We start from the raw sequence: 27,736 nt of genomic DNA on the forward strand, positions 1-27,736 counted from the left end.
TTGGCAACCGCCAATTCCGCGCGGTTTTCCTATCACGTGTGTTATTGAATTTATCGCGAAAGAAATGATGGAAACCCACGACAGTAATCGGGCTCACGAAAGTATTCGAAAATTTGGAGATATCTCACGAATACATTGTACGTGTTGTAGATATTAGGTCGTCCGAAAAGTTTCTTTCGTTTCATAAGGAAATAATGGAGGCACAACATTTTTCGTTTTATATTATTTTATCGAATCTATTTCGTTCTATCAAAATAAAGATCACAACGTTCGACATGTTAGGTTTCGTGTTTGTATAAAGATGCATCGTTGTAAAAGAATAAGGCATTTTGAAATTTTGTTACTTAACTGTAGGTTTTTACGGAGATTTGTATTTTTCTGGACACAATTAACAAATGAAATCTAAGTAGAGATTTATCTTGCTTGCTAAGTATTACGAAGACTACTATATTTTTGATACTTTATATACTTTCTGCACGTTATGATTACATATTATGATCGCATATTATATTCTGTAATATATCGTAATTCGTTTTTCACGTAATAGGAATAGTTTATATAATAGAAAATTACGTTCAAATAAATGGATTCAACCTGTGACAGTTCGTTTAATTGAGCACAAATTAAAATTCGTATTGTAAGCATATATAAAAAAAGATTTATTATTTGAAACCTAGTAGATAAAATTATTCACCTGGTAGGGAAAAATTTTTGAATTCCAACTATTAATCGAGGTTTACCGATTTAAGCCATGTTCGTTTGTCCTGGAAGTTAATTGCAATCGCAATTGCAGCTGGCGAAACGTTAAAATACGAGAATCGAACGCGGCTTAAACTCTAAAGCCTCGATTAATAATTCGAACAATTCAAGCTGTGAAAGCCTCAAAACTCACATGGTTGAATTCATTTACATTTAACGAACAATAAGAGGAACGAATAATATGTCTTACGAATAATGAATTTAACGAATAATGAGATTAACGATTGATAGGTTTTACGAATAATGAATTTAATTTACGCTATTAACAATGTTCCGGGGTTCAAACGAATCCACGGTCAACGGGATAACTCTTTACTATGCGTAGAATAATTTTAAACACAAAAATACGATTGCTGAGACACTCGGTAAATTGCTCGATGTATCACTTTCCAAGGCGATCACACGAATGAATATCCGATGAAAATCTTTTTCGCTGCACGACTGCATTTGTTTGTTATATGCTCGCTGGAGACATCGAGAAGTTTCCAATCGTTGTTGCTAGGCAATTTCTGTCAAAAGTTTGTTGTATACTCTTTGGAAACATCGAGAAAGATCCAAACGCCGTTACTAGGCAGTTTCTGTCTGGAGATCGATTCCTAATACAACGTGTGTCCCATTATATCGACATCTCTAAAGTACAATTCTATGTGATTTCTAGGGAGAACAATACAATCGATCCACACCTTCGTCAGGCTAAACGTTTATCCCGTGACCGTGGCTACGTTCGGCGACCAGTTGTCATCTCGAACCCACTTTCGCTTTTCACAAATATCAAACAATTACAAATGACAATTGCTTAATTACAGTTATGATAAAATTTAGGCTAAAGCATTAGAAGGCTTCCTCAAAATTGCAAAGGGAAGGCTCCGGTTTTCCTTTCATCTCCGACATATATATATATTTACATTGTTAACAAACAATATCATCTCGTACGGTGGTATTAATTATTCAGATCAAATTAATCGATATACACCTTCAAAAACATGCATCGTGTTTAAAATGCAACTATTAATAAAATAACTTTCTGTTTTAATTGCCAATTAAATAGAGAACGAGTAATTTTATTTAATGCATATAACTAATTTTATATGCAGTGATAATGTTCGATATTCCATTTGGTATTATTTAAAATGACGTTCGAATAATCTAAATTCCGTGTATCCATTCGTCGCGCTCATCGTCACGAATATTATAAGGACAATCATTCGACAAGTTCACTGGGGAATCGTTGGAGTTCGGTTCGACGTCCACACGGGGAAACTTGGGAAACTTGTCTGTACGCAGGACGAGAATAGGAATGTTGGAATATCAGGATGACGTGGAAAGCCCCGAGGCTCGAGAATACCGCGATACCGGATTTACGAGACGCCTCGATGGATTTCTCAGCTATGATCAACGTCGTGCGCCTCGGACGAGGCATGGATCTTGTACGATCTCCCGTTTCCATCGCGATTCTCGATTACGGCTTACTTCGAACCATTGATGTGTACAACCACTTACGCAGATTGGTTTCCTTGTACGTATCATGACTCGGAATAAAGAAGTCAATGCGCTTTGTCTTGTTTATTAATATCGTGGCAATAATACGACTTTGTAATGTAAAGAACGTTTGAGAACAGATAGACGAAGATACACAGAATGAATATTTGATATACGAGCTACCAGAGGCCACGTTAATTCTCTCCATACATTGAAAATGTACGGGAAAATGTACCGAATGCTGCAATCTGCTAAGAATTTTCGTGAAATTTCCGCTCATTTGTATCATCTTGCAACGAATTATTAATCACGTATTCGGATAACGAAATTGCAAAGCTTGCAAAAAACGCAGTTAATCTGGAGTTATTTAACTTCTGAGAGGTTCACGTAACGATATCTTAAAATCGGTATATGTATGTATAATAGTAAGCGCATGAATTAAACCTCTTTTTCGATTAAACGTCGAATATTCATTACAATCTCTGTATTTTTGACAAAAGTCTTGCTCTTTACGTTTGAAATTGAACGATTGGAACACGATTTGCTCAGCGCGCTACAGAAATCTCTTTCCATGGAAAAAGAAATTACTATTTCATGTATGATTCGACGTAGTCCTGTTCGACAAAGAAAATCAACAAAAATCAAGAGTGCAGTGGACGTCAGCATTATTCCGACCGCCGCGTTTTCAACTTCCTGCTACGAGTTTCCGGCTAAATAAATTCAAATACGTTCGCCACGGCCGAATGTACCGGATGAAATGAATTCGACCAAACTATCTCCAAACTGTGCCGGCCTCGATTAATTCCGCCGATTCACGATCTCCTTAGCGCACAATGCCTTCGAGTATCGATTAAAAGTTTCGCAGTTTGCACTGGGGAATTTGGACGTCCACGCACAACAGTCTCACCGGAAGTTACGTAAGGAGGCTCTATGAGCATCCCGAGGATAATTTCCATTGTAATGGTTCTTGTTTGTAAGAGGTGGATTCATTCGTGATTTGTTCACGAAAGAATTAAATATTTTATTATATTGAATTATCGTATGAAATATTATTATCTAACCTTTAATGGCAAAAATATTAATAAATAATAAATATTAATAGAACTCCGTGTTTTATATAATATAATAATTTAATGTAATTTTACAATTTAATATTTCATATACAAGGTGTATCAGCTCACGGAGGCCACCTAAATTATATATCCTCCGTTTTTAATGACACGAAACATATTCGTGGCACTTTATTGTATTACATAATGGTATTATTATCAAATATATAATTACAAAAAAAAAATGTTATTCTCGTGTAGGCTTAACCTTTCTAGTAAATTCTCATTGAATGGATTGAACCGAATAGACATTGGATTTTTTAAATTCTTTCGTGTTCGATATAAAAAATCTGAAGACAAGCGATCGAAACTATTATAGTCACAAAACTGCACAACTACCGTACGATACAGAGAATGAAAATGTCAAAGACTCTATGAACTGTCCAACTTTCCGAACGTTTCCCAATATAAGTGAAAGAAGAAGGCAGAAAACAATTTTCATCGAACCAGAAATAAACGAACAACCAACAAAGAAAACGGTACCTTGTGCTTGGTGCGATGACGATGATAATGGTTGGGCCTTGGATGCTCGACAACGACGTGTTCGGAGGTGGTGGGCCCGAGGGTGGGGGTGTTCACCCGGGGTGTACGGGAATGATGACGGGTGGTCTGCGACGACTGCTGTTGACTCCTCTTCGGCGACTGTTGCTGTTGTTGTTGCTGGTCTCTGTGTGCCTCGTGGCATCGACACACCGCCGACCCGCCGCCACCTCCCGCTGTCCCTCCGCCCCCTCCGAAGGAACCACCCCCGCTTAGAGCCGCCGCAGTCAGCTTGCTGGCGTAATAATACATCGCGCACATTTATCCGGCGAGAACTTAACACCACGGCCTGCACGCCACCTCACTGCTGTCATCACTGACGTTAGCGATGACGGTCGACCGTGCTTAACGCGCTGCTTTAAGGGTCCGGCCTTCGCCAGTTGATTATACGCGAGTAAACGAGAGTTGTACTTCGATGTTTACTCGATTGATCGTATGAACTTCATTGGTCACTGTCCACTTTATTTCTTCTTTATTTATATATTTCTTATTTATGTTCTCTGGTTGACTCGTTACAACTTATAAATCAGAGAAGTTATGCTTTCTCCTCTCCCGATTCTTTATTACACTTTTCCGAAGATTTATATATTTGTATCGAATGAAATCGTTCGATGAATTCGTTTCAAGCTTCTCTGTTGCTGAATGTCGGTATAGTGGACGAGAGATGAAATTCGTAGAAAATCCTCGTTAGATTCTAGGTATACCGAGCTCGAATAAGGCACTTGGCACTTTGTTTCGCAGTAGTTTAGGAGCTTTCTCGTGGACGTTTCGTTGTGCGGCTCCCCGTTGGATCTGTAGGTAAAGCGACGAATTTGGTCCATGTTTCGAGACTCGTGATACGTTATTGAATAGAGATTTCCGTGTATGTAGATGAATGGATTCATCGGCAGGAATACCCTTTGTCGCGGAAGTGGATCTATGTTTGTTAAAAAGTTACGTTGCTCGCTAATAAATTCTAGATACAGCGTTAAGCCATTGGGAGATACGAAACACAGGCTGATGCGATTATAAACGAGCACTTTCAACGTTTCACGCGTACGAGTTTACTCTGTCGCGACCGAGACTCGACTGAAAAGCGTACTTGCGTTGGATTTCGTGTAAACAATCATAGAACGAACGCGTTTCGTGGAAAGTTACGCTACTCGAATTACCTACTAACGTGTTTACATTGTTATTCGTACTTGTATCGTGCTGTTCATGATAAATACATTGCACGGATTTATATGCAAGGTCGCATAAAATTTTATTTGTATAACAGATAACGCATAAAAATGAACATTTATTATTTTATTATAATGAAGAATTTATTCGAATAAGGACTTATTCGTATCAGAATTTATTTGAACAAAAATTTATTTATGTTCTGTTCTTTATAACGCAGATAAACGAGGTAAGAATATAATATATATAATATAATATTTATTTTTAAGTTTTATCGTTTACTTGTTGTCATATTGTCATTTTCAATTAACTATGAATGTTACATCAAGAAGATTGTTACTTATTGAAATTCTTGCAATTAATCGTTGCAATTCTCACTTAAATAATATCTTAACGGTGTCTTTAAACGGTGCACGCGTATTGTTTTAAATAATTAAATTATAATATTTGTGTTTAATATTTGTAAGTGTTTTAACCTTACATTCCAGAAACGTGACATATCGTTAGTTAGAAATACTAAAACCTTTACTTTCAAGCGCAAGAACTGTACAGTTGCTACTTAAACTTTTTTAACAACGCAATTGTGAAACTCTCTTTCGGGATAATGTGAACTGGTTTGCTACCAGTCCACTTTTGCACGTAATTTAACACCAGGGAACGAAGTCGGGTTATTTTCGCTCTATAAATAAGTCAACCAAAGTTATTATTTTTAATTAACAAATATAGTTATTCACAAGGTTTTGGCTGCAAAGAAAAATAAGTGCTTCTTTGCCTCGTTCACAATAATAACGATAATTGTATTTTTCTAACGTTAAAAAATATTTCGAGTCTCGGCAAAATATTAAAAGATTCTTACGCGTGACTTCTCGTTTTAATCCCACGTGAAGTATCTTTTGAAGACATAAAAGGAATTGTCTTTGTTAAAACGAGAGAAGACGACTGAAATATGAAAATTCGAGATTCGCGAGAGAGCTAAGAAAAAGTGTACAGAAAAGAAAGCTTCGGTATTTCTACCGTTAGACATCTCGTAAATCTTCAGAAACTCGTTCCCCTGTAACTGAAATATTATCTAGTACTTCCATCTGTTGTATTTACTCCAGTTGTCCATAAACCGAAAAGAGAGCAACTGCTTGTATCGTATTCGTTCGGGTCGTTGATATCGATCGTGCGAAAAAGGAGTATTGTTTATGACGTACATGTCCACCACATGTATGGATCTCTATTTACAGGGTTTGTCTATACATATATCAAGCGACGGAGAGGTTCACTGTTAAAATCCCCGTAAATCTTCTTCTCTATAAAAGTCGAACGAATTGCAAACGCACAAAGCGACGCGGCATTAAAACGCCGCTCGGAAATCCAACCGGTTGTCTATGATCTGTCTTTCACAGTAAATATCTCGTGGACTGCCTAAAAAATGTGATCGAATGAAACGTCAATGAAAAGAGCATTCGCGTAATACGAAACCATCGAACGCGTGTTTGATTTGGAGATGGTACGCCACATATACGGTGTATAAAGTATACATTTTCCTGTCTTAAATACACGAAATTATGTAAAGTGTTTATAATGTCGAGAGAATCGATGTTAAAGTATTATAGAATAGCAGCACCACGTATGGGAAAATTGTATAGAACCGTGAACTTCAGATTTGAAATATAGCTAGCTTGAAATAATTGAGAATATTTCAGAATATTATTATGCTACCGTTGAAGGTAAATAAGAATAAAAATATGTAGCGGCACATAAGTCACAAGACGATTCGAATCGAGAGTGACTTATGTTATTGTGCCTCGGAGTATCAATGCCGTTTCGGTTTACAAGATTTAAAGCTAAACGAACTCGGGACAAAACTACATCGCCGTTATGTGTAATCATTATTTACCAACGTAAACGAACGACCAATATAAACAGACGAAAATCCTCTCTCAGACCAGTCTAGCAAGCGAGCCAATAGAGTCGAATAGCTGAACAGCTATCGAGTAGCATTGAGCGAGCGACGTAATACACTACCTCTGTACTTGTACTTCCAGTGATTTTAATATAACTGACTGTCACAATTATATCACGCGTCTCTTCATTAACCGGACTAACACGTAATACCATCTGCAATTGGTGACCCCAACGTGATCAAAAGCGAAGAGAGGTGAACGTGTTACATTCGAAATGACGAGTACCAACAGACAACTTAGTACAAGATTCGCAGACTTAGACAGTTGGAGAATGCGCAGGCAGCTCGAGGACGAGCATATGGGAGATTGGAGGCTGTCTCAGTTTTACAGGGACCTAAGGAATCAAGCCACACCTACGACATCGAGTGACTTCATCTTCACGCTCTGGATGAACCGACTACCGGTGCATATACAGCGCGTTCTAGCTACCAAGGAGGAGAAGAAAGCCGAAACGCTAACCCCGATAGCCGACCGCCCTGAGACGGGACAAATTGCCGCGGCCTGTGCCGATAGCACAGCAACGGAAGAACGACAGAACCGCGCCATGGTCCCGATAAATGATAGTCTATGCCGATTAGAGGCACAAATCAACGCGCTGAGCCTCGACACTCGTCGCCGTCTGCGATCAAGTTCGAGACGTCGCCGTCTGCAATCAAGTTCGAGATGTCGCCGTCTGCGATCAAGCTCGAGAGGTCGCAGATCGCGTTCGAGAAGAAAACGGCAGAACTCTGGTTTCTGTTACTACCACAAGATCTTTCTAGGCCACGCAAGGAAGTGCCGGGCCCCGTGCAACTGGACCCAGCGAAATAGAACCAGCCATCCGTAAACGCGGCATGTGCCGACAGGTTTGTATCCCGTCGCATTTTTGTGACGGACAGGACATCAAGGATTTCTTTGCTCGTGGACACCGGTGCCGATATATGCGCAACAAGCTACACGGACCCGCGAACAAAGATGCGTACGAGCTGTTCGCGGCCAACGGGTCACGCATCGCGACTTACGGCATCATCCTAATGTCCCTCGACCTGTCACTGCGACGAACATTGAAATGGCGTTTTACAGTAACGGACGTTAACACGCTCATCATCGGCGTGGACCTCCTGAGTCACTACGGATTGTTGGTGGACTCAAGAAATAAACGTCTGATTGACACAATCATTTGTGTGTCGACAAAAGGATACACGGACACGACCGATACATCGTCAATTAAAACAATCATCGGCGAATCAACATATCACCGACTCCTCGTCGAATTTCCGGACTTAACTGATTTCCTGATAGGTTCCAACCAGGTTTCGGGTAAAGCTGTAGAGTTCGTTGAACTTGGGAAATATACCCACGAAAACTATGTAAACCAATCACACAAAAAAAAAAAAAAAAAAACGTTATCACTGGTAAGGGGGTGATGTAGCGGCACATGAGTCATAGGACGACTCGAATCGAGAGTGGCACATGTTGTTGTGCCTGGGGGTATCAATGCCGTTTCGGTTTACAAGATTTAAAGGTAAACGAACTCCGGACAAAACAATATCGCCGTTATGTGCAATCGTTATGTGCACTTTACCGACCAATATAAATAGACGAACCTCTAAGATCATCCTCTCTAAGACCAGTCTAGCAAGCGAGCCAATAGAGTAGAATAGCTGAACAGTTAGCGAGTAGCATTGAGCGAGCGACGATTACGACGTAATACACTAACTGTAATTCTAATATAACTGACTATCGCAATTATATCACGCGTCTCTTCGTTAATCGAACCAACGCGTAATACCACCTCGGATATTAGTTTCGATGACCAACGATTAAAATAATTCTTACTTTTGCTCTAGACGAATATTCGCATATTTACCATATTTTATAAAATGTTTTAGCATCTCAGGATTGGTCGATAAAGGTATTTTATCGGTTCGTGGCAGCAATGAAAATGTTCCGTGTTTAATTGTAAGTTAAGCATAAGTTACAATTATCAGGGGGAGTGGCGGAGATCAAAGGGAATGACGATATAGACTCGGTGCAACGATGTGGCTTGGTTGGGTAGCCTTGAGAGGATACAAGGGTTGGCCGACCCTCATAGGGGGAGTTTGAGGGTTCATCGAATTATCGAAGGGGGTTACTATTAATTACCAACGAGTAAGCGTATAACAAACGCTGTGTTCTTTCTTTGTGTTAGATAATCTGGTAGACAGTTTCGATGAATTATCAACTTTATGATAGCTTCGTTATCGTAAAATGCGAATAAGAGAAACTTTTGAGAATGTAAATTCAATGTAAATTACTTTCAAGTCAATCATAATTCGTGCTTCTTAAATCTTAGTTTAAATTATTTAAACATAAATTGCTGGAAATATTATTTCCAATTATTTTGGTTTTATAAATTGAACACGATTACTTTCTATTTTTATACTGCTTTCTACAGAATTGTTTAAAACATATGGTCACTCATATGGCTAACAATAGTTAACAATAATCTTTCACAAACAAAATCAACTCTTACTTCGCATTTCATTATTCGTATTCTCCTTTGTAGTAGCATCTATATACAAATGTCGCATAACACAAAGCAAGGAGCTAATTAATTCATTTCCCATGCATATCTTCGTTCCAATTATAAGTAACCATATGCGATCGGTATCTAGCCGAAACGCGTAACGAGGCAATGAATAAATTATATAGCACTGCTGGTATTTCCATGAGCGACGAACTGTGACAGGATACTGTAACAATGTCGTCCCAAAGGATATGGAGGAGCACGTAATAATATCTTTTCGCGTGTCAATCACACTATTATATTTTATTTGCTATTAGCCGCAAGTAAACTGCAAATTTATATTCTTGTAAATATAGTTAAAAATCTAACAAATATTCTCTATTTTACCTATTAAATATTATAGAGAGTATTGTGCTTTGGATATTATATACATTTTTGCATATTATATGGATTCTCAATCCTTCATTTCCCATAAACCTAAAAAATGATTCAATCGACAATGAAATCGTATAGATTCGTTAATATGGTTCAAAAACGTAAGCTACAAAGTTAAAAAAGAATATTTAAAAATGTTACTGGAAATCGAAGGGTTTGCGGCATCCTTTTTATTATGTTCTTCTGATTTAATTAAAAAATCTACATGATTTCATCGGTCATCGAATATTATTCCTTATTAGGTGGGACAATATCGTTTGGCTTTTTAACAGCTGGTCAGAATATGGAATAATTACTGGACCACTCGAGCAGCAAATATACACACCGAAGCAAATTCATGGAAATTCGAGATAATAAATTCTTGCCGGACGTTAATTGTATTAATAACGAATGACGAATTGTTAATACCAGACTGAAAATATAAAGCAGGTATTATTTAATTCTAGTACGCTTCAGCAGAACGAGATATTTGTTATTTCAAGAATTGACAATGGTTAGCTCGATTATAAGCTATTTGATCGCAGAGGATTATAAATGTGCAACGATTAACTCTTGTCGGTTTCATTTGAGTGAAATTATTTATATCGGATTATGTATATTTCAATAATTATTGACGTTGAAGCGATGATGAACATTTTATCTGACAAGAAGTAGCCCACAAACGAATATTTCGTTTTATAGATGGTGCAGCAATTTTAATTATGATTCATCTTTCTCCTTTTTACAATCGAGGAACAAAGATAACAGTCGATATAAATACCAAAAACTGGAAACGAAAAACGCATTTCTGTTGATCTTATCACTTACGTAATTTATCGCTTACGTATTTATATAAGTTAAGTTATTTGAATTCAAGTTGATGTAATTCAAAATAGTATATAAAAATTATTTTTTTATCTCATATCTCGTATCGTTTACAATTTCAACTCTGCAATCAGCAATACTCGAGGAATTGCTTCGTTGAACTTGAATTGAGACAGTGTCAAGCGTATCATCGTCAAAGGGACAATTCTCGTTTCAGCAGATGTTAGACAATCACGAGGAACATTGTCGACCTCTCAAGGGATGCGTCGTGCACCAGAGCATTACGAGATAATGCTAATATGTTACCAGGTGTCATGATTGTATATGATCAGGCCTACATAGACGATCGTCCGTAACAAGTTATTTGAAACAAAGGATTCATGCGAGAGAATGTAAAATTACAATTAGACGATATTAAGTCCTTCTGAAAATATAAACTATATATTATAAAAGTAGACTTTTTGATATTGATTTCTATATAATATTAGACACAACATTTTGTTTGTAATTTCAAAGATAGTAGGTTGTAAAATGTAAGTTGTCTACTTCTTAACTTTTCAGTTTTTCATACTTCAATGAATTTTGAAAAATATGCGTCTATGTATGTAAAAGGAAAAAAAAAATTGGAATCATATACGGAAAAAAATTCTTAATTTTAGTACGATAAGTACATTGCATAAAATAATCTTGAAAAAGATGAAAACGTTTGTTGAAAGTAATTTTTAAAGACTTTCTTTTGTGGAATAAACATAGCGCACAATTTTGTTTCACTCCTGTGTCTTCATAATTACTATCGATTATTTCTCTTGCTCTACTCCCATTGCATAAATGTGAACAGATGTCTAACAGCATCAAACAACGATATTAATAATTCAATAAGAGTCAACACTGGACATCCATTCCCTAGGCCAATCTCATATTTAACACCTATTAATACATATCCTATAGTCTTCAAGCAACCTGTCCACTGTTTTGTTTTCATTGCGTACAATTTTGAGTGCTCGTAATAAAAACGACTCTTATGAAATTTTCATCGTTCAACCATTTAGGTGACGATGTATTTTACTAAACAAAAATTAATATCCACAATATGATTAATTTGTGGAATGAAAATTAACAGATGCTATAAAATCTTCTGTCATGGGCAGATCGTAGATTTGTATACATTCATGGCAAATTTGAAGATACAAAAATGCTGAGAATGTACATGACATGCAAAAATATATATAATGTATATCGAAATGTATATTGAACAGAAATTAAAAATACGTTTGAATATACGTAACATATATTGAAAATACGTTTATTTTCCTGAAGAAAGGCAAACATAGACACGTGTCGTTTTTGTTACGAGCCTTTCGATGCTACGATGGAAATTCGATTATTCGGTCGTCTATTCGACCAGAAATCTGCGTAGAACAGAAGCCAAAGGGGCGTGTTTTCCCCAAAGATTAGAATTGACCAACGATTGACAATATCCCTCTACTCTCGTCCAGAGTCGGATTTACCGATAGATCTCGATCGCTGGCGTCAATTAATTATTGAAACAGTGACCGCGCGGTCATAATTATCTATTCGATCGCCTTCGTGTCTGTATTTATGGGACGCGTGCATCGAATGCTTCGACTATTTGTGGCCATCCAATCGCAAACCTATTCCATCCCACGCGGACGCTTAATTTTACTAATTAGTGTGACACGTTGAAAATTCGAGGAACGAATATGATACACATATCTACATATAAATATAGAAATTATGAATATAAAAATTTATACACATATACAATAGTGCATAAAATTGACTAAGAACGAGGTAGAGTTGATGTAGGAATTTTTCTAATTGTAAACATAATCTTACTAATAAGCACTGTACATATATATTTAGTAGAGCTTACTAACACGTATCAATTCTTATCAATAAATAAATACGTGTAGTATCAACGAAAAGCTTCGACAAACTTGCTTATTAAATTAGTGAAATTCTACGAGCGGACTTCATCTACACGGTGCAATTATGAAAATAACGAAGTTAATAAGAAATAATCTGCATAAAAGTAGTTCCTTTTTTCTCTGTTTCTATTTAAACTCCTTTTCTTTCGCAGTTCTTGTGATAATTCACGGGAATGAAAATTCTACGTCTTTTCAAGAGGTGATTTCACCCTTAAAATTGCATTATGGCACCAACGAGAAACAGAATTATGTCACAGATGACCTACTTTCTTTGTACACAGAGATTCATAATTTTTTGTGAATTTCCAGATTCTCTAACATTGCGTGTTAACGTGTATACTGCCTAAATTATTCTTCTAATTATAAATTTAATTAAGAATAACTGTACGCAATACTGAATTTTTCGCATTGCACTAGAACGATGCATTAACAACGCCACATGTCCCTGATACAAATCGCAAGAGGCGACAAAAAATTTCATTCGTTTCCGGTGCACCGAAAATGCATACACGCAGCATGAAAATGCGCATTTTTAGCATCGACCGGCGTTAACGTCGAACGCGCGACATTAACAGAATATTTACACGAACGTTCACTGTACAAACGTTGCAATTTGTGTAACATCTGTTGCACGCAGAAAAACGCGTGCACGCGTAGCAATGAGGTCATACAGATATTAGCACGCTGTTCGGAAAAATAAATTTAAAAAAGTTTTCGTTGCTTGCCGCGCGACTTATACGCATTGTAATTCGGAATAGCGTAACGCGCAACATTTTTACGTGCGAACGTGCTTCGAAGTTGCGATGATATTTTCAATGTTACATTGCCGAATTAATTTTACCAAGCAGACGCTCTACGGTCTTTGATGGAAATTCAGGCACCGTGATTACGTCCTATTGTCGATATGGTTAAATTTATTTTGATTATCGAAAAGGGGAGCTGGCACCCTCTGCTTTGAAATGACAGTGAAAAATAAAGAAATTCGTGGTAGTAGTGGAGAAATAGTTAGAAAAGTATAGCGAGTCCCGGAAGCCTTTGTACTTTCGTAATTATCGAATCCAAATGACTAATGTTTTTTTAACAATATATATCCTGCAATATCTGTCAATGGGGATATATAACGTAAAATTTTGATTGATGTATCGTTTATTGAAAAATGGTAACTCGTTTCAGTATAAACGGGAATTTAAAAATAATCGTCGAATTCGATAGAAAATTTTGTAGCTGAAGTAAGTAAAATTCATCGTTTGTAGAGCGTGGAGTTTCAGCTTTCGGGAATAATTTTTATCCCTCTAGTTTGAAACCGGATAGGTACAACTATAATTGGCGCTACTAACTTTGATCTTGTTGATTTTATTTTTATTTTTATAAACTCGCAAGCACGGTTGAATCGCTACGAAATAGAGATACGTATTTATATTAGCCTGAACGAAATTACAGAAACTGCGACGAGTTTGCCAGTCAGCTTGAAGCAACGAGACAGTATCGAGCTTTCAATTGTTCAAATACAAAAATAACGCGTCATGGTTCGTGGCCTCTCGTAGCGTCCACTATTACAATTATTTTATTTTTCAGGAAAACGTTCGGGCTGATTCATTTTGAAACGTTATCCGCTATGGAAAATCGTCCAATAATCTTTTTTATTGTCGATAAATTCTAACGAAAAATATATGAAACCAAGCTTCGTTTCGTTTCAGAAAGATACAAAGTCATTCAATCTTTTTTAAACGAATATTTTATCAATTGCATAATTAAATGGTTGTAGAAGTAAAAGCTGTTTGTGCCGAACTAAATGTTAGAGGGAAATAAATTTGACTTAACAGTATCGTTTGCAAATAATAATTTGATAAAGAAATGTTACTTAATATCCCTGCAAAGTATCATTTACATCTTAATTTCATAATAATTTTGTTTTGTAAATGATCGTTTATTGAATTGCGTATCCTAGTAGCACACGAATATTTCCAGAAAACATAACAAACCAACCAATTCCGCTCTCCTGTCTTGTATTCCTGTCTCCTGTCTTCTGTTTCTTTCTATTTCAGTAAAAACGAAATATACATGGTGCGGATGAAAATGCTTGCGGTTTTTAAAGCATCTACTCGAGTATCAAAGAAAAGCAGCGATGTTACGAGACAAGATTCTCTGCGAGGGATTAAATTAATTAACAGGTGTGTATGTTTGTAGTGGTGTGAATCAGAATATCGGATACGGTTTTCGAATATGACTTTAATGAAAGAGAAAATTATTTAAACGTATAATTTTGAAATAGATCTCTGACATAGTAGCTATAGTTATTACCCGATATATGGTACTTATGAAGTTATTAGTTACTATACTTACGTAGTTATGCGTGTAGTTATGAAATTATATACCACATTGTTGGAATAAGATACATCGACTTATGTAAATATTCAAACACTAGTGAAACCTTTTCTCGTCAGCGTATGTATAAATATTTACTCATTGCTTGTATCTGTTATGCCAAATATAAGGAAGGATTCGTTACCGTAATTGAGGATTAAAAAATCCATTCTTTAATTAAGTTAAAACTTAATCCCATCGATGTTAATACCAGCAATGAAAAAGGATTCCTAAGAAAACTCATCATCCCTCGTTCCCTTCAAAATTCGTTCTTCATTCCCCGTTACTAAATCGTAGATTTTTGTGTACTTATAACAAATTGAAAGATGCGATAAAATGTCCAAAGTACTTTCTATACTCTATATAATATTTAGAAACGAATACTGCTTAGCAGGTGAAGCATAACATCTATGTAGTATCGGGGAAAAGGGCCTAAGGAATATCCAGTTAACCATGAACAATGTCGCGAGAGCCGTCGGGTCCATCAATGTATCGTCGGTCTTTTCAAGTGTATAGTTTTGTAGAAAAGGCCTACGTGACCCTGGCAACGAGCGTCTGCGGAACACGTATGTGGTGGGCCTAGGAAAAGACAAAGGGACGCTAGAACGGCCAGAATGTTAGTTGAGAGGACGCAGTGTGTCAGTTGAGAAGCGGCAGTGTGAGTTGAGAAGTCAGAGAGTGTAAGTGGAGGAGCCGGAGAGGAATCGGGAAGTTGAGAGTCGAGTATGATAATAAGACGTACGACGATATTGTAATCGGTTTTTTGTATTGAATATCGCTTATTAAAATAAACTAAACTCTAAATAAAACATCGTTACTTGCCATTATTCTAAGACCCATATAAGTTACCGCATCTATCTAGCTTCTATCCTTTCAATACCCCGCGTAAAAATATTCATTTGCGCGGATATTCGCAATCTATTTACTGCGAAAGCATTAGGCTGATCCGGCAACGACCTCCAAAGACTCTCTCAAATACAACAAAAAAATAGAAAACATTTTCGCTCGAAGAAATCGCCGGGAACCGGGGGCAACGAGTCCGAAATAGGGCATAGGGTCAGCCCGGCGATCGTTTAGAAGGTAAAACAGCCGGCAATCGAGGATTCGAGCCGCTGGAAATCCAAGGGAACGCGTACCACCACAATCGCTAATGAGGTTAATCCGCGATTCCGTTTACATTTTCTCGTTCACGAGGCACGAAACGAAGCCAGCCAGTCAGCTCGCTGGAGGGAAAAAAAGCCGGCCGCATAAAGCGAGTCTGGCTGGCGGGGGTTGAACGGGAGGTGGAAGAGGCGAAGATGTAAAGCAGGGTACAGGGGTGGAGTCGCGAAAAATTACGGACGACCTGCGATGGGAATAAGAGCAGTGTGTTACCCTGTACATCGTTTCGAGTGCGCTGCACTCAAATACACCCTCTCCAGGCGTCCTCCTCCACCCTTTCCCTCGGCGCTCGTTCCCGCCACTCGTCGCGACCTAAATGAAACTTCGTCCCCTCCTCGATCAGTCAATCCGCGCACCTGCGTGCCAAAAGTCGTTCTTTCCATCCCTTAACCCCCCTTTTGTCCAACCAATTTTCTCTCGTCTTGCATCGCAACGACGATCCACGACCAACATCGCAACAGCGAAACACTCTTACTTTCTCTAACTTCCATGATTACTCTTCTGCTGCATCTGGCCTGCTCCTTACCCTTCGTTTTCCAGAGGATCGTTTGCTCTGATCGCGTAGCAGCGAACTTCGAGTACGTTTTAGAAACGGTGTAATAGGGCGGACAGAATATAGCGAAGTTGTAAAATCGGTCGATGGTTATGGTATATAACTTTCGACTATCTACGGTCTTGTTCGATGACGATTTAGAATTAGTTCGTTGACACTTTGACTGTCATGATAGTAGACATACGTTTTGCTTCAGTTTTTAGAACGATTAAAGTAATATAAATTTACTCAGGGCGAAATATATAAAATTCGCGAGACCTGTGAAATTCGAACAAATTCATATACCATTGCTTGATTCTCAATGGATCAAATGGCTCTTTTTATCCAGCCAGGTTGATGGAAAACGGCACTGTCTCCTTACGGCTACAATCCCTTTAATTTCATCGAGCGAGGACGAAAGTAAATTTCCCTGTAATCCCGTTACACAAAATGTTAACGCGACTTCACCGACACGGACTGAGACAATTTCAAAGCCGTACGGAGATAATTCGACCGATCCTCCCTAAATATACAACCGTCGCTATTGCGCGCAAATTTTTTATGCCAACGGATTTTTAATATCGTTTATTTTCTGGATAAAACGGCGGAGTTGACGGTGATCGATCGCGTTCGCTGTTTGCTTTTGTTCGTCGGAATTTACGAGGTTTCATCCCTCTCCCTTTGCCCTCGTTCTCGCTCTTCCTTCCGCCACGTCTGCGTCCACCGTTTCTGTCGGTAGAGAACGCTTTTCACACAGAGAGAGAAAAAAAAGAGGGGGCTAAAATTTATTCGGAAACGATCGTATTATTTTCGCGCGTCGTGTCTGATAAAATCTCGTCTCGGATCGGGGGAGTAAATTTCACAAAATTTACACTGGAAATACAATCAACGTTAATACTGATTGATGCGACGCGACGATAATCGTTCGTGATTCATCGTTCTACCGTGAATTAAACATTCGCAGCGACGATGGTGATATACTAAAAAATTCACGATCGAGCAATCGCTATCAGAAGAGTTCTCATCTCTTTCTTTTCTTTAGTAGCTTCCAACAAGGCAAATTATAACGGATGAGATCTAACGAACTTTTGAAACGAACTTTATCTAGTTATCGACTAATAGCGATTATGTGTATTTTACGTGCAAAATTTTCCTTCTTTTCGTTATCTTCTTTTTGCGAAGGAAATTCTGTCCCCCATTTGCTTTAATTACAAGCGTCGAAATTACACGGATATATTCACCTAATAAACGTGTACGATTATTAACATAGCAACGAAATGGAATATTAGACACATATATTCATGGCTGTGAAACGTGAGATACGAAACGTGAAAAATGTACTATGTAATGTGGTAATAAAATTAACTTAGAAGAGCGAATCCGTAATTATTCTGTGCAATGTAGAAAGAAATATACTCTTTGATACTGAGAGTTCCTACCTCTTTTTTCGTTTTACACGCTAAGTGACTTACTCCGAGAAAATGGAGTTACAAAAATTTTAATTAAAAAATTTAGTTTCTTCTCGCTGCCTGAAATCTATTTACGAATTTTTGGGAACTCGTGAGAAATGCAAGAAGTAACGAAAATATTATCGTTAAATTAGATAAAAATACGTCGAATGAAGGTTCTTTTTATTTTTAATTCGTTAAACTAACGTTAATATCGTAAGCCAGTTTCCTTACAAAGGCCTGTAAAGCTCATTTAAGCCTCTCTCGAGAATCGTATTACTTGTTGCGGCAATTACTCGTTTCTAAAATTTTTCCTAAAAACAGAAAATTAAGTCCAAATTAAGTCCAAATGAATTATCAACATTTCTTCAAATTTGTCGAATATTTTCACTTTCATGATTCTTTAAGTTTAGCATCCAATGTATTCGATTATTACTTGACTGTTAAAGGATGATACGATTGATTCATATTCCAAAAACGATAGAAATGACAAAAGAATCGAAAAGAAAGTAATTATGTTATAAATATTGCGTCTTTAAATTACATCAAAAGCTATAACACAATGAAATTCTCAATTCCTTTTCGTTTCTTGTAATAAAAAATACATTCTCGATTATTATTGCTTTTTTATCCTAACAGAAAGAATTCCACTGATTTATGAAAAAAGGAAGAAAGTGAGCCAGCCATAGGATCTTTTTACTTCGTTAGTTTTATCGGGTAGAAATTGATTAAACAATTATCCACTAAATTGAAATTACCTACGTCTCTTTTCTATGCTTATAAAACATCGGATATCGATTTTTAACTTCTAAAAAGATAAATTTTAACCTTTACCATCGTTAGAGTATATACAGACGACGATAAGGAAAAGGTTACATAATAGTTAATTATAATTTCGTTGGAATTTGTTGAAAATGGTTCGCAAGGACGTTGAAGATTGGCTGCATTGATTTCACTGGAGGATAACGACGAGAAAAAGGGAATTGGATGGAGGGTGCGCATTGTGCAGCGATTTCCGATTATTGGATAAGACGGAGGAAAAATCTTGCCGAGGATTCCAAGATAATACCGACAGAGTATTTGGTTCCAACGATCGAGAAAAAGGTGGCGAGAACAAACAGAAAACGGTTGTCTCAGTTAATATTGAAGTTTCTTGCCCCCTCCCCTAGCCGTTTTCTTGTAACTTTAATCCACTCACTAAGCCACTAGCATTTGTCTCTTCTTTTCGTCTGATCTCCAATGTTCAAAATACAAATCACCGTTGCGTTTAGCCCTGATTTACGTACAGGAACAGGAAGGAGGGTTGAAAAGTATTCGATATTGGATGAGAAGAGAATTAAAATGGCCGTTAAAACGTTCCTTTGGTGTATTTAATTGTCTGTAATGATCGATGCACTGCAGCATGCAATTTTGGGGAATTCTACGAGAATATCTTCCGATGGAAGTTCAACCATAATACCAAATTTGCAACACAATCGTTAAATTAAGTTGAAGAGAAATTTAGACGCAATTTCTCTTTAGGTAATGTTTCGTAAGATAGTCATTCTCCTACAATAATGATCGAATAAAGTGTCTTAAAAGTTCTAGATAAAGATCATTTTATGACGTCCGTGTATAACTTCAACATACAACTTCGAAAACATCCCATTTCGTTGAAGTTTCACTCTTAAATCTCCTTTTATCGCGTCGTTCAAGGAAACCGCGTACCTTGAAGAACACGCGAAAGGAAACTAAAGATTCTACAAATGATTAAAGAAATCTGCTGTTGCACGCGACAAATGGTAATTGGCCCTAAATTCTACTTAACTTCGTTTTCGATAAAAGTCCCATTGAAGTCGAGCCCCTTCGAAAATTTCACGTTCTACTTACGGCTATACGTCTCGAGCCAATGGAGCTTCCTATCTGCGAGCTGGAAAATGAATGGCGCCTGAGTGCTACACGAGGCAAATTCGCAAGGCGATAAACAAGCTTCCGAGATAGTTGGGATTAAGGATAAGAGGCGCACGATGCGCAAGTAATGGCCGCGAAATTACGAAACCGACCAGGCATCGCTCGAAATTTAATCAGTTTCTTAAATAGATCCGGCGTTTCTCAGTTTGCCTCGATTTCCAAGCATTCACAGAAATAATTCATTTCTACTGGGTCGCTCGAAAAATTCGCAGTAGAAATTTAAGAGAGATTTGACTAGAATTAGACGCTATGCCGTTTACAACAGTCATAGTCTGATCGTAACGAGCATTTTATTCAAAACCTGTCTATAGAATCCTAATTACGATAGGATTAAAATGAACTCTCGCCAAACGTACAATTTAATGACAATTTTGAGAGAATCGTTAAATTCAAATTACCTAAGAGCAACTATATAGAATTATTACGACATTTAAGTATTATTACTGTGAAAAGAAGATGTAGCAAAATTTCAATTATACGAACTTAAATTGCAGTAGCAAACGAAAGTATTCGAATAATTACGAAGAGCCTTTCCGAATATACTACGTGTGTTATAGGAGACGTTTTTAAATTTCATTAATACCGCAATGAGATCCCACTGTCGTAATTATATCGGTAAGATTTGAAAGAAAGAAATAATCAATGTGGAGATTAAACGTCGATCGAAGTTCCTTAATAATCTCTCCCGTCGTATTTTTAAGTAAAATGATAGAATCTCTCATAGTTATGTCTTCATTATACTACGAATGCATTATGTCGTAATATGAAATATATACTATTTTTATTAATATTATATTAAAACTCTATCTTATAATTTCACGACAGTTTTAGCTTAAAGAGGAGGAGAAGAACTTTGTACGTTGGGTGAGTATATGCAAATAGGAAGTAATTTTTTGTACGCCTATTAGAATGTCCGCAGTGTTTGCACACCCCAGTGTAACTTGCAGGAATATTTAGCCATGTTTAAAATACGAGCAACCACATGAATAATGAAAAAAAAGGATAATTGCAGTAAATATTCACCGCTGAGAAATGTATATTTTAGAATAGCTACACACACGACGTGACATCGTGTTCCTACCATAAAAACCAGGAGTACATAACTTTTTAATTTTTTATTTTTCTCGGTAGCTACAACTCTGTTCTTTCCCTTTGTCTTTTGCTTTAAGTTTAAACCGTAGAATATGGGGCACAAAACGTACAAACTTCGCAATTTTGCTGTAGCTGCTTCAATATATTAATTTACTCATAACTATAGCGGCACACGAGTCAACGATAGATTCGAATCCGCGGAGACTCGTATTATTGTGCCTTGGAATACCAACGTTGTTTTGGTTTGCTAGGTTCAAAGGTAAACGAACTCCGGACAAAATATTATCGCTGTTATTTGTAATCGTCAACCGGAGTTACATTTGAACTTTTTATAATAATAGCGGTCGAGCAACCAAACAAACAAACAGAGCAACGTGCTCTCTAGAACAATCATTCGACATCAATCGAATAGCGAGCGTAAAGTTGAACAGTAGCATTGAACGAGCGACGATTACAACTGGGCTACGCTATTTCTGTACTTGTACTTACAGTAATTTTAATATACATTGACTATTATAATTTTATCACTCGTCTCTTTAATAAACCAACAATACGGTTATTATATATCTCATAACCATACAAAGTTTTTATTTTCAAATGTTTCGCTGCAAAATTTGTAAAGAAAATTTGTAATAAAAATTGTTGTATCATACGAAGGCCAATAAGAAAGTTTCGATATTCTTCTTACAAACATTTTAACATCGCATACACATGATTTGTAGCAAATTCTCTCTTCCTAAATGCAGTTTACAATTGACAATACACAAAATTTAATAAATAGTATTACTTTGCTAAATGCAAATCTTGGAAAGACATTTCGTGCATATCAATCTGATATTAACACAGTCAAGAAATACAAATATCGCGATTCAAATGAATTTTGTCGCAACCAAAGTTCTTTGTGAGCATCGACGTTCAATCTCGAATGCCAAAAGACTGAGCTACCAGGCTGCGGAAAATTACAATGCGGATGATCGTGTACACAGGTGCGCATACACGCGAGTACGTAGACGAGCCGCGTCCGAAGGACGATTAAACGGAATTTCGATGCAAGACACGAGCAGATTCATTCCCTGGTCGTTTCAAGTCAGTCCATCCTTCTTCCCAGCAAGCATACGGTTCTATGCATAGCATCTAGTCGTCTGCCAAATGCTACTTCCTGTCTGCGGTACACTGCAAGTCTCGACGAGTTGCATCGTCAAGAAACGGTTAGTGTAATACGTATACGTGTATTATGAATATGCGTCGAAATTTCCATAGGAGTACTCAGAACGTGAACGGGAGAGGTCAAGTGAACGCGTGCAATATGATCCTATACGAATCTGTTGGATTGTACCGGCATAATTGTGTAAATTAACGGAACGCGTTGAGAAACGTCGATTGTTTCGCATAGCTATACGACAGCGACAGATTTGCAAAATTGTCAAATAAGCTAAAAAATTATTATCTTCCGACGATATATAAGCAAGCAAAGTTATATCGTTTAAACAATCCTTTTCCTAATATTTTATCTAAATAACCTTCAAACTCTTTTGGTTTCTGATGAGCATTCTCTGATATTTCATACACTTACGCTAACTGGTTAAAAATGATGCGAAAAGGTACAATGATTGCGTCGAGTGTTCTCTGGGGACCATTTGTCAAACTGTAGAAATGCCTTGTACGAAAGATTAAAATGAAAAACTACGTACGAATATTCTGTGTTTCTTTAATGACATAAATACGTACGACAAGTTATTAGACACGAGGTTGACATAACCATAAATAAATAAATAGGAAACAGTCGTCTCTCCACTGACGCGCAAGTTGTCGTTTAGTCCATGAACGTTGAAACAGGCCGAAGAATTAGTCGAGGAATTAAACAGGTAGTCCCCGTGGCAAGGACGAGCAATTCCGCTCTCTAAAATCCAAGATCGCCGGCTCTCGAATCAACCGTATCTCGGCTCGTACGAAAATCCCACTGGCAGAGAACACGTACGCGAAGCCTTGCATTTACGTGCTCGCGGTCGACCGAGAAGGAGACGGTTGCCAAAGGTGAAGGGACAGCATGACGGAGAACGAGAATAAGGGATTCGGCTAGGTATAATTCCGCAGGTTGTTCTGGCTCGACATAGCTAACATCCCTCTCTCCGACTTCGCTTACCGCTAGAATATAGGCGTTTGCGCAGGGAAAGCCATTAGCGTCCGAACCAGTTCACCAGCGGCGTTTGCCGTCCCTTTTCGAGCACAGCGGATCCCTCTCTTTCTGTTTCTATCACGAACCCGAGACAACGTCGGAGACCTTTGCATAACGAACAACCGCAATGTTTCCCAACATTCCCGATCTCAAAGAGAAATCCCGATGTTATAGCCGGTTGCGTCGTTAGAAACAGCGATACGCGATTCGAAACGCGTGATTGAAACTCGAAGACACTCGAACGCCAGAGGAAAATATACGCCACGAGTGTGTTTCTCTTGTTTTTCTGATTTCGATACTCCTTAGGCAAAAAAGAGAAATGTATTTTAACGTAAAATAGTCGAAGCGAGAATAATTTATTGTAAATCCACGAACTGTTGCGAGAATTCAATAATACGATCAGAATGCAATCGATATAGTGTTGTTCATAAAATTGTACGAGTCATATTGTATGTTACAACGTTTGCTATTCTCTGAAGTATTCAAGAGGATGACAAGAGCAATCGACAAAAGTATTTAATCTTAAAACCAAGGGGAGAGACAGTTTTCGGATTGGTCGGCAGTGCAACCGAATTTTTTAACTGTTTAAAGAACTGAAAAGACGATGTTTATAATTGTCAGCTTTCTATGCATTTTAGTTCACGTGGTTCGTCAGCGACATCGTGCGTAACGCAGTTATTGATATTCGTTTTCTACAAAATGTTGAAAGTATATGCTTTTCGTATCTAATATCAGAAATACAAGAATTCTTGACGGTACAGAAACAATTATTTCCTAACTCGTTCGTTCTGAATTCATCCTCGTTTCATTGCACTGCCAAAGGACTAAAACACACACCATTTATCCTCGTAAAGCCGAAATTGTTCCATTGTAGCCAATACAAACAACAAGTTTGCACATCACGCGAGTTAATTCCACGCACAATGGAACCCTACGATCTTCGAACGGTGAATCTTCAACCTCATCGACGGCGCACCGTGACCGGAAACAGGCAAACCGTGAGCTATCAGCTATGCGGTAGAGGAAGCGCGAGGTTGGCATCGTGATTTTGGTTTGGAAACGTCGGTAGAGCAGTTCCGGACAGGAAGCGAAAGCCCAGCGAGTTTCGGCCTGAGAATCTGTGCTTTAACCCCTTCCACCGGTAGATTTTACGTCGCCGCCATATTGTTAGCCGTAAAACAATATCGTGAGATCTCAGCGTTCTCTGCATTTTTGTTGAATATCTGTTTTGTTGTCGTATATTCCACCCCTTTGATTAATTTCCATTACGAAATTAACGTCTACAGTTATCCATCATAAATTTTCAACTTTTTATCACGATCTGTATTACGATGGAACATTATCGCCATTTTCTGTTACTCCCTTCCTGATATTTAACACTAATTGAATCAACCCTTTCTGCCTTTCATACATCCCATCTCCTACCTTTTACTTCTGGCCGCCCTACATCAACCCCCATTATCTCTTTCCCATTTCCTTTCCCTACTATTTACTATCATCCATGACCTACCATTTCCTTTTACGAGCCATTAATCAAGAAACTCTCAACCATCTACTATCCTTCGCCATTACGTCTTTCTCCACCATCCACTTAGTTATCGATTACACTGAAAACTTCATGCGAATTCTCCGCGTTTATTCAGCCTCAAACAAAACTGCACTTTCAGTTAAGGTTGCGTCGAAGTATGCGTTGCTCGTTACATTATACGTATTTCCCCTGCGTACGATAGTTTATTGACGTAACTTCTTGCAAATGTCTCTGGGATGCTGTCCTCCGTGGGGGTAAGTTTGATGGATGAGTTTGAGAATATAAACGTTCTAAAAGTACATACTTTATGAAGTGATTATTAATATCGATCGTTGTTCATCTATCACGTTAACTGCCACGCGAAGTTTACATATGTTGGTCCAGAGAACCATAATAGAATGAAATACGCTACACCGTAATATTTAATCTTTGCAAAAAAGTTACGTTGTAGCCTCGTACGTTTTTATTTTATTTATCGTTCTGTCACGTGATTACTCCCGAAGAACGTCACTTACTCTCATAAATTTATTTATCACGAGAAGATCGCACAAATGATAGAAAGTTCCACAGTGCGATTAAAAAACGTGTAATATAATTAATTAATAGTGTGATATAATTATATACCTTCCTCTATTTTTCAATTTATAAAATTCGATCGTTACGGCTTCCAATCGGCACTAACTAATAACGTTTCGCCCAGCTTATCAATCGACGATCATTAACGCGCAATGACTAAACATTGAAAGGCCCTCGCAGTATCGATCAGTTGGCGGATGTCGTAAATTCTATATTCCCAGGGACGGTAGGTCGGATGATTAAATGCACGCGAGCAGAGAAGTCGTTGTCTGATGTGCAGGCGCGCTAAAAACTGCTCGACTTCTCGTCGTACTCCTTTTTTCGCGTTGCAACGCCCGTAAATATGAAACAGCGAACCGTAGCAGTTTTTCAATCATCCACCTACCGACGATCACGAAAGTTAGCCCGTCAAAGTTACCGCTACTCTTTTTATTGCTGTTACCCCGTAACGTTCTCGTTACCGGTCGACGACAATTAACAGAGATCTCGTGACGGAAACGATGCTCTACACGTGAATATTCTCTGCGTCTGTCGGTCGTACGAACATATCCCGAATCGACGATTCGTTCCATCGTGTTTCAGTTCGTCGTGTTTCAATTACCGATTCGGTTAAGTTAACAGACGCGCGCTCGGCCTATTTCGCTTTGCAGCATTGAAATTAATTGGAGAATCGGCTCTGGCCCGGAACCGGTCCGAATCTGCGAACGTGGCGATCCCTCGGAAGACGCTCGTAACTGCTGATGCAATTTCGACAGCTGGGATCAATTGCGATCTGCGTTGGCGCGCAAATCGTCATGGAGAAACCAAGGGATAGGGCAAATGGCGTATGGGAAATAGTAAGCGAGATTAGGAGCTGTGTGTTCGGAATCTTCAGATTCGATTTGTTATATGAACGAATAAACGGAAACAAAATTTATTTATAAATCTCGTCCGAGTAGTCACCCGAGAAACGAAAGTTTCTTCGTCGAATAGTTTGGAGAAATATTATCGAAAGTTACGAATTATCAAATTCTAAAAGAGAACTCAATTTTTTAATTGTAAAGCAGATTCAGATATAACAGGCATTTTTACTGAAAACAATTAATCGCAGACTTTACTGATCATACGAACGTTTAAGGGACACATAAGTAAGTACATAGAAAATCGTTTTTCCATTTTAATAAAAGTGAGTATTAATTTTGTTTAAAGCATTTGCATCAGGTAATAATTGCGGGAACAGAGATACGAAATTCGTCGTGCTGACATGTTCCAGTATTAAACGTGTGATATTTCGAAGGAGATATAAAACGTACGATATTTCGAATGTGCCAACCTATAATACACAATACTCGTAAAACAAGTACTTCTCGTTTGTTGCATCCGTGCACTCTATTGCCATTCGAATGGGTGAAAATGAAAACGGGCAACGAGAACGAGCGAACATCTCAAGTACCTGAGCCAGATGTAGCAAATTGAGTTAACGATTTTTAATGGTTGGCTTTAAAACACGCAATTCTAAATCGTGATTTCAATTACTGCCGGGGGCATGGTAATCGTATAAATTGCATTCACGTTCTATCGAACCGTTCGAGCAGATTTCGAGGGATAAAGAAGCATCCGGGTCGATGTCGTAAACTGTCAAGCATCGAAGTTTTCGAGATCATGGCGGATTAATGCACCCGTGTGCCATTTGCCTATCTGCCGATATAGTTCACGCGTACTATCAGCTATCGAAGAACTCGTTAAAAATATCGTTTCCTTTCTTTAGTGTTCAATTATTACGTTTGCCAATGAACGGTAGAGAATATACAAAATTAAAAAATTCAACCTAATTTAATTTATAATTATTAGTCGAAATAATAAGTTGAAAATCCTTTTATGTATATGATAACTTCGTGGAACGAATAATATATTTTTTATATCTTCGAAGAATATTGTGCAATACAGTTGATACAATTCGAATCTGAGGATTTTCCTATTTGTACGCTTGCTGCCGTAACTGTGGTTGCAATTTGGTATCACGCAAATATAAATTAATATTTGCATAATTTGTACATTTCAAGATAACTTATCAGACCTCTTTGGTACAAAAATGTTATATTTCAAACCTTCGTAGCTTTAATGCTAAGCATCATTAAACGTGAAATTTTAATAAATATATTTAACGAATATTACCTCGTTTGTATACCAAATATAATTATTAACTTAATCCATTTAATTCATTGAAACACTAATATTTTCGAAACTTTCGATA

At 37.7% G+C, this 27,736-nt stretch overlaps 1 protein-coding gene across 1 annotated transcript in view; it reads right to left on the minus strand.

Annotated features, from left to right (window-relative positions):
- Positions 1-27,736, minus strand: part of LOC117204239 (ras-GEF domain-containing family member 1B-like) — a 232,626-nt gene that overhangs the window by 176,227 nt on the left and 28,663 nt on the right. Inside the window, exon 2 of the mRNA XM_033441445.1 lies at positions 3,831-4,679. Within this exon, the coding sequence (XP_033297336.1) occupies positions 3,831-4,148 (318 nt within the window). The 5' untranslated portion in view covers positions 4,149-4,679. The remainder of the gene's footprint in view (positions 1-3,830; positions 4,680-27,736) is intronic.

Source organism: Bombus bifarius, unplaced genomic scaffold (genome assembly GCF_011952205.1).
Source record: "Bombus bifarius isolate JDL3187 unplaced genomic scaffold, Bbif_JDL3187 scf7180000007977, whole genome shotgun sequence".
In the NCBI taxonomy this organism is placed as follows: Eukaryota; Metazoa; Arthropoda; class Insecta; order Hymenoptera; family Apidae; genus Bombus; species Bombus bifarius.